The sequence below is a fragment of the Solea solea genome, chromosome 3 (assembly GCF_958295425.1).
Source record: "Solea solea chromosome 3, fSolSol10.1, whole genome shotgun sequence".
Taxonomy (NCBI): domain Eukaryota; kingdom Metazoa; phylum Chordata; class Actinopteri; order Pleuronectiformes; family Soleidae; genus Solea; species Solea solea.
The window spans coordinates 21,677,129-21,686,563 of record NC_081136.1 but is presented as its reverse complement, the minus strand read 5'-3'; the positions used below and the strand labels follow the sequence as shown (position 1 = coordinate 21,686,563).

The 9,435-nt window shown below is 38.9% G+C and overlaps 1 protein-coding gene across 1 annotated transcript; it reads right to left on the bottom strand.

The window, feature by feature from the left end:
- Positions 1–406: 406 nt before the first annotated feature.
- LOC131457350 (sorting nexin-4-like) lies at positions 407–9,096 on the bottom strand. Its single transcript, XM_058626348.1, is given in 14 exon segments — positions 407–1,182; positions 1,561–1,675; positions 1,790–1,935; positions 2,174–2,273; positions 3,150–3,239; positions 3,970–4,035; positions 4,436–4,497; positions 4,600–4,672; positions 5,346–5,401; positions 5,489–5,536; positions 5,635–5,784; positions 6,273–6,411; positions 8,413–8,537; positions 8,977–9,096. Coding segments are annotated over 14 exon segments (1,338 nt in total). The 3' UTR covers positions 407–1,134.
- Positions 9,097–9,435: the final 339 nt, after the last annotated feature.

Genomic DNA, 9,435 nt, shown 5'->3' with positions numbered 1-9,435 from the left:
ATATATGTAAAAATGGTCAAATACAAAATGTATACCTGAATTAAAACCAAAAACATACATGTGATTGGATATGAATGTGTAACCTACATAATAATCAACCAGAATGAAAAAAAATATATTTATATACTATATGCATTATTATACATGTACAAAAGGCTTAATATATACAGAAAACTATACAAAAATGTGTACTTGAATAAACCCACAATATATACAAGCCTAGTATAGGAAAAAATGCATACATGAATATATACAAACTATAATAATATACACGAATGCATAACTATATAAAACATTAAAATATAAACCAGAAATCACCAGTTTGAGAAGAAGCAGGGTTAGAAATATAACAATAATAAACATTTATTACTAATAAGGATGAACAAGAAAAACAAAATACAGTCAGTGATGTGACACATTTTATTTAAATACAAATAGAACGAGTTAAAGCTGCATCCAATCTGAGCATTTCATTTGTGAATACGAAAGTTTGTAAGTACAGTCACAGAGCTTATTGCAGGAAATAAGTTACATCATTTCAAACTTTTTAAGTAACATGTGAAACATGGACCGCACAGGATTCATGTTTCAGTCAATAAATTAAATTGAATTAAAAACCAACGTAGTTAAAAAATAAAACCATGACCACATCACATCAAAAATGTTCTGGTCAGTGAAGGTCAAAGAACAGGGACTCTGGTTAAAGCTTAACGTCATGTTTCAGTGTTTCATTGGACTTGTTGAAATGACTCTTCTGATAGGAAAAAATAAATAATATTATCTGGAGGAAAAAAAGAAAAAAATCTAGTGTACATGCAGTCAGGAAAACGTAGCATAGCATTTACATTTCGCATTACGGTCACAAGGATTGCTTGCCTTTATTACAGTGTTGCAAGTTGTTTATGTTGTTTTGTTTGTCCAAGCAACTGTATGTATTTATGGGTTTTAGGATATTTAAAGGATAAAAAAAAAAGGTGTTTTAGAAATAAATTGCGGACTATAAAACCTTTGTGCTCTGGGATTCATAACTGCACATCATCTGCATATACACACACATTCATTCTTACATCGGTGAGGTTGTTTTTAAATTTTAACTGTCATCGTCCTCATCATCACTTGTCAATGTTTCCTCCTTTACATCTTCAGGAAACAGTCTTTGGCATTACTCCACACTTGTGTTCCCTGCAGGAAAAAAGAGGAAATTAACACACTAAAGGATTTTCAAAAGACACTCGCGTGATTTTACGTGACCTCAGAATATAGATAGAGATGGAGGCAGACTGTCGGTAGCATCAGTTAATAGCTGTTGTGTGTGAGAGAGACATTCAGACTGAAACAGAGCTGTAAACATCTGAGCAGAATTGCATTTGAAACCACCTCCATACGTGGTTTGAATCAGCTTTAGGAAAATTGGATCTCAGGTGTCTTTTAGCTGTCCAGACTGCCAAAAAAATCAAACTAGATCCAATCTGGGTATGTTTAAAAATCTGATTTGGGCTGCAGTCTAAACAAGGCCTTAGAGTAAAAGGTCCAGCTGCTGAGCGTGTTCTCCACATGTACCTTCTTGCACATGCTGATCTGCATGACGGCGTAGTTGATGAGCGCCTCCCGCAGGTCTTTGTCTTTCTGCTCCTCAAAGCGCTGCATATCCACCCAGGCTCTTTCGACGTGCTCACTGCACATACACGCATCAGACAAACACAGTCAATATTCACACACACACACACACACACACACTGTAATACAATACAGTAATGGAAGTAATTCTAATTCAGCGTCCAGCACTCACTCGCACTCGACTGTCTTCTCTTTGACCGTTTCCTCTCCCTCAGCTATCATCTCCTCCAGCAGCTTCAGTCTGGCCTCCCTCTGCTCAGGCGCCTCTTGTCCAAACAGCTTGTTGGTCATTCCTTTAAAGGAGAACGTCCGTACGATCTGATTATGAGCAAACAAGGAGGAAACTTGACAGGATGTTGGGGATGAAAACAGACGGGAAAACTAACAGAAACAAACTCTCTCCTTTGACAGACCAGAGAAGCGGATACTTAACAAACTATCTGTGAGTACACTCGTATATTAGTGTCTTGGAGGTCACGTTAAAAGAACAGTGACCTACTGTACTACTAATTTCAGACTAGGTTTTGTGAAGGCTCTCAGAAGGCGTGTGGTTTACCCCTGTAGCCAGCTCCTCGCGCTGCTGCTTCTTGGAAATGAGGTCCTGTGAAGCCATCTCCAGCTCAAACTGGGTGAGCTCGTGTTTCCTGCACACCGCCCTGCCAGAGTAACATGAACAACAAAATATTATATGTAGGGTTGTGCCGATGAGCTTTTTTGGCTTCTGATCCCTATCTGATCTTTTCACTGTTGAGCGTATGCTGAGTGCTGATCCAATACTTGTATTTGCTTACGTAACAGTGCTGCACGATACACCAAAATGGTCACTGTCAGTAAAATATAATTTTATACACCCAAATACTTATGCACTTAACTACAGTAAATACCAGGACTCAGCAGGGTGAAGCCAAGCATCTGTTGGTCCTGCAAATAATTCACAATAAAAGTAAATAAAATAAATGGAAACAGAACATTTACTTGAAAATGGTATGTGTGTGTGACATGATAGATAGGTAAAATATATATTTTGGCACTTTTTCTCAGTAAAACATTGGTGGATCTATTTCCAAAAACAGAGCACAAGAGTATTTTTTTGAAATAAATTTAACAATAATCAAAATTTAACAAACAAATCTAACAAAACTATCCAACCCGCTTCTCAAAAAAGTGATCTAAATTGTGAGCTTTGTGATGTGTTGGTTGGAGCTTTAGTATTAAGCAACAATGATATTAATAATTAATAATTCAACCTCTGTGACACAAAAACCAATGGAAGCATTTAAAATCCAGGCTTCTTATGTGCCCTCATCACAAATGTTCAATGACCCAATTTTGGCCATAAGAATATGATGACATTCCAAATAGTGGAGAGGCCTGGCTGAAGACTGCTGTGCCTCACTACAAAGTTTCATCATGGATTTTAGTGGATCAGAGTTCATTCAACATATTTAACATATTTTAACGATACCGTGGTAGACCGAACTGCACCTGAGAACTATTCCTTAAAGTTTGGGAGTGTGGAGGAATGATCTTACCTCAGAGCTTCAGCGTAGAAGAGATATTCTTTTAATTGATCTGCATAATGTTCTTCTTCTTCTAAGATGTCGTCTATAGAGGCAGCAAATCTGCATGTGTGTACAACAAACACTTTAGTTAGTTAGTTCATGTCACTGCATGTCTATGTGGTAGAGGTCTCTGTGCCAATAATATTGGAAATGACCCTCTAGACCATCTTATTCTGCCAAAACCTTATGATGTTTTGACGTTAAAAACAACTTTTCCTTGAACAGTCAAAATAATCCACCAAACACTAGAATGGAATGGATGTATTTATCTTACCTGTTTATAACTAATACATCATGAATAGAAAGTAATACAATAAAGCAGTGTTTCCATTGTGACCTAAACAATGTTCATTGTCATTTCTGTAAAACCTAATAATATTTTGGACAGATAAACAGGTTACACTGGTGTCATTGTGTTTCTGTGAGTGAAGAGAGGATATGTCACCTGTGCTCTACTGTCTCTATACAACAGAGAACCTCCATTTCAAAGAGAAATATTCTTAATAAATGAATCAAAAATTAATTTTATGCATGAGATATCTAATAGTTTTTATGTAGAAGGCAAATTTAAAGTATACAAGTATATAGTTTGACCTTAGATGTGCAAAATGTTTCTCTGTCCATGAGGAGTTTAGATTTTCAACTATTTGATATTCATCACGGTATCTACTGATTTACATTTTTTAATGCCATTGCTAAGCCCTAATGCCAACCATTACAATTACAAATTCAAATCAGACCGAGGGAAATTGAATTTGTCAAAGGAAAAGAAACAGAATAGAAGACTCACGCGTCCATGTGATGACCGGCGCTTTGCAGTCCATCACCCATCTCTCTCTCTATGGCGCTCCACTCACTGCAGTGAACACACACACATACAGGAAATGAAACTGATACTTCCAAGAAAGTGTGTCCAAACAATGGTACCAACACACTTTTATCCATTATACAAATCCAGCACTATTCGCCTTGACTGTTTTTTTTTGCTTTTCCATTAGGGATAGCAGTTGCAAATCTTTTTAATTAACTGATTTGAATGATTAAATGCACTGAAAAGAACAGCTGCGAAATAAAGGAAAATGACATGCCTGACACCAAGTAGAATTGAGTCGAATAGAGCCGGGAAAATCACCATAAGAGGCTCTGGACATGCATTATTAATAAAACTGACTTTGACTTGATTTGAAAATAATAAAAACCCATCATTAGTTCTATTTTGATTCATGCACATAAACATTATGTTATGTTATGCAGACCTGAAGACTCTCCCATAGTTCCCATGGACCTTGTACACACCATAGAGTCGGTCAGCAACTCTCTAAAAGAGACACACAAAACATTGTCGTATATTGTGTATCCTCTGCCGCTATAAAACTGAACGAAACAAAGACAAGCAAAACAGACGGGAAGTGAGACTTACCGCTCTCGCTCGGAGCAGCTGGGATGTGTGAGACTGCAGCTCGTCACTGTAGTGTTTCATGTCCATGAAGCGTCTGCTTGAGACAAGAGACACGTATTCCTGTTAGGTGAATGTGTGGGGAGTACGGACAGGAGAAAATCCTAAATTCATAATATGTTAATAATATGTTTGCCCCTTCTTGATTGACATTAGACGACCTGAAACAGAGGTTTGTGTCTCTGTGTCAGCTGATCACTCCCTGCACTAAAGCACAGCAGCACACAGGGGTTGTTGATCCACTGCTGCCTCCATCAGTAAGTTTATGTGTTATCTTGTGAATTCAGTGTTTGAAATTATTTGTTCGGATTCACCAGAGTGAGAAGAAGTTATTAAAAGAGGCAGCAGTAGATCAGTAAATCCCATGCTGACTGTCTTTATGGACACTGAAAGAAGAATAAAGAAGAATAGATTCAATTATATATGTTATCCTTTTAAAGAAAGGCTAAACCCATCCCCGCTGGCAGCCATGTTTTCAGCAAGGAGAAGTATTTGTGCCTTAGGCTGGTACCTGGTAAACTAAACTACTAGTTCAAAACGTCACTCGTAAATGCCTGAGATTCCTTTCATAGTGAAAGGAGGGTCTGAGTTGGTCTGATTTTCCACATGCGAGGATCTCCACCGGAAGCACCATAGCAGACCATAGTGAAATGCAGAATGCCGAAACTATGCATTCGCCTTTATTGTGTGTTTAGGAAACACTGACTTACTTATCTGTGTTCCTGACCCGAAAGGTGGCACTGAGAGCTTTCAGTCTGGACTCTGCCTGCAATAAGAATGAGAGCAGGAGGAGGTGGAGAACTTTGTAAACACATGTGTATGACTCAAACTTCAGTAATGTCATGTGCAGTACCTTTGCCTGAAATCCCGTCTCATACACCACTTCTTTCCAGCCATGTTCCTGCCACACACACACACACATTAGGTCAATCTCCGATCAGCTGCTTTCAATCTATACATAATCACATGACCCCACTCGAGCTGCTGCAGTGCAGGTACCTCGGTGAGGAAGTGGTAGAGGATCTTGTCGTTGGAGAGGACTGGATGACAAGCCACGCGAAGTAGGAAGTTCTCCAGCCCGACCCTGCGGCGCTCTACGAAGTCCGGATCCATGTTGTCTGCTGAGAGCTTGTGCCACACAAACTCTGCCTGAACACAAGAGGACAAAGAATTCCAGCTTTGTGTGTGTCAGACGTGCAGTTTATCAACTGGACTACACTGCCATTTAGAAAAAGGAATATGTGTAAATAGACTTAAATGTAGGTGTGAAGGTAAGCCACCTTAGCTCATCGTATTTATAGCGCCCTCTTGACATAAAGACGACTCATCGTCAATTTTCTCTGTGGACTTTGGTGTGGGAGATTCAGCAAAGTGACACAAACCTTTGTTTCCAGTCATAAATGGCTCTCGAACAACAAAGTGAAGCAATTAACATGCCCTTATCTTATATCTTATTCAGGTGTAGATTTAATTTAATTTAATATTTGTGTCAAAAATGTGTTTTTCATTGTGTCTTGTTCTTGCTTAGAGTGTGTCCTTCAGCACAGGGCAGTCAGTACTAGCTGTATGCAGTCCTCATACAGCTACGCTTAAAAAAAACCCTGAACTATTTGACCGTCAATGCCGTGTGAACTCACTCTCTTCTCAGGCAGAGGGGGAACCACGATGTACGGATAGGTAACTACCAGGTAACTCCGCAGCAGCTCAAATTCACTGTAGCGCCTCCACAAAGAGTCGGGGCTGAGGTTCCGACCTTCAGCCACTGCATCCATTGGCCTTTAACGGGTAAGACACAAAACAATGTAGTGATATTGATGATATTCTGTTTGATGAGCAATGCAGCAGTGTCACAGTTTCAGTACACCATAGTGAAACATTCACGTTTATCAACCCCCTATCAAACCCCTCATGTCTACATTGTTACTCACGGAGTGGGAGGGAAGTATTGTTTTCGGTGGCTCTGTCTGCGTGTGCTTCCGCAATATGAGCAACAGAGGGCGACAGAGCCTTGTTAGAATTTACGATAGAAGAAGCCTGATTTGTACTTGAAACTGGTTTGTTCTGCATATGTGCAAACTGTGACTACTTCTTAATAGAATGAAAGATATAAAAATATGTATTCTATCTTATAAGAATAACGACTCTTAGCTATTTTTATTGCCAAGCATTATTTATTCTGTAAGTCTGTAGCTCTTATTTTGAAAGCAAGGTCGAAAGGAAGTGGCGCCTTATGAGATTGGCTGAGTGACTGTGTGTCTTTTGTTTTTAGGTGCACATAACCACTTGTTTATACTACTTAAACCAAAGATCACGTTAAAAACGTGTTATTTATTTATCAAAATGAACTGTTAAAATGAAAGATAACATTAAAAACATGTATTTGTCTAATAAAAATAACTAAGAAAATGAAAGATAACATTAAAATGTGTACTTAACTTTGTAAGAATTACTACAAAGACAAAATGTCAAATAAAAAGGTGTATTTTATCTTCTTAAAATTACTACTAAATTGTAAGAACAGGAAAACAAGAATAATGCCAATGTTGTAGAGCAGTTAAAAAAGACTTTAAAATCCCGAAACATGCACGGCACAAATACACAAATAATATAAATGAAGTTGCTTGAGCAAACACAGGCCATTGCTGTTATTTCTGTGTGTCATGACAATGACTTGGGCATCGCACTAAACAGAGCATATGCTTCGTGTCTTGAAGCAGAAGCAAAAGAAGAACAACATCCTGTGTGGTATGTAAAGGCCACTGTAGTTCCCTGATGAGCTTGGTAAAGGGAGGAGTGAGTATAGGAGTCCTCACTTTGTTACAAACTACAGCAGGGGTGTCAAACATACGGCCCGGGGGCCAGAACCGGCCCGCCAGAGGGTCCAATCCGGCCCACAGGATGAATTTGTTAACATTTCACACTACGATTACAATCTAAGCGTAATGTCAAATACAATATTTTGTAAAACAAATGTAAAACAAAGGAGAAAAAGAGCAAGGAGTTCTTGTTGTTCATAGGTTATTATGCTATTATTTTACTATTTTTACTGGTCCGGCCCACTTGAGATCAAATTGTGCTGTATGTGGTCCCTGAACAAAAATGAGTTTGACACCCCTGAACTACAGTCTCACCATGAGATACCACTAATTCTTACCGACTGCACTTTAAAAGATCATATTAAACACACATATTTAGTTGATTCCAAAGGAATTAGGTGATTTTACATTTAAACTTTGTTTAATGTGATATAGGCTTCACTATAGGCAACAGTAAAGCTGTGATGTGCCGGCTATTGTTCAAAATAAACCTGGACGTGCAGTGGGACTTCACAATCATATTTTCAGCATAATCCCAATATTGTGCAATACTCCCCCACTGACCTTATCCGGACTATTAAATTGTGTTTTCACCAAAAACATGGCTATAAAGACCAAAACCTGGTCCTAATGAGGCAGAACCTAATTTCTGAGGAACTGGTTAAGTTTAGAGGTAAGAGTTGAATTGTGGTTAGGTTAAGGTTAAGGTTAGGATTAGGCATTAGCTCATTATGGTTCAAGGAAGGGATAATACATTGTTTAGGCTGTCCAAATGAATGACAGTAAATGTGACCAAGACAGAGGTGGGACTGACGACATCATCGCTTTCCTAAGGTAGCAGCGTTTAAAGATTTTCCCACTCTTTTTAAAAAAATAAAACGCCAATACACCTGTTTCTGTGTGATAGTGTGTACAAAAAACCTCTCTCCCGTAAAGCTGACAAAGGGCCTGCTGATCTCACCTTGTTTCTATCAGGTACACGGTGAACATCTCTTGCATGTTGACTGCATTTTTGCCATTCCTCTTCTCAGCCTCAGCGACACAGATCTCCATCCTGCGCAGGAGGGTGCAGCCCTGATCCACAATCTGAGTACACACTCATGTTAGCGTGGTATTAACTCACACATGCATTAAAACACTGATACGCCCCAACAATTGTCTGTATTCAACGTCACATAACTTAAATACTGAAAAACACAAAGCATTTCCTGATGCTCCAAAATGTTAACCATAGCTTTCAACTCTTGTTCTACAAATATCTCCAAAAAATTCTTTGTACTGTCTGTCTTTACTCTTGTTAAGAATAAGTATGAAATGTTGTATTGCTGCTGTTAAAAACACGCAAACTGACACGTTCAGTTGATTAAATAATCAAATTAGCGTGACATATACGGCACATAGTGTGCGGTGGTTATTCTGTGAGAGCTCAGAAGTCACACAGAGCTAGAAATACTGTTAAAATGTTCATACATGACCGTGTCACTGCTGTGGAGGACAACACAGACGGTTAGTCAGCTCGTCTTACCGCGCGGTTTAACCGTCCCTGTTTCTCTGAGTCATCGTCAGTGGCCACCAGCTCTTCTTCCCCATCCTCCGCCATCTTCTTCTCCCCTGATGTTGTTGTTGTCGGTCACTCAGGGCGCATGCGCACAGCATCACTTCAGCCATAAATAGGTCATTTGTTTGTTTCTTACGAGACTTTGCTCTTGGTGGGATTCTTTGTTTACTGTGTACTCTGTCATTATTAAAATAAAATGGAGACAATGGAAAAGATGTTCCTTAATCCCATTTTGTTGCGAGGGCGAGTTAGTATCTCACTGTGGTACTTAATCGTACCCACCAGGGCCGGCCCAAGCCTTTATGGGGCCCTAAGCAGAATTCTTCATAGGCTACTTCACAACATCGGAGTAGCCTGTGCTTTACTATTATTGATATACATGTGACACAATAAATTGCATTAATTATAGTTGTGTTATTTACACCA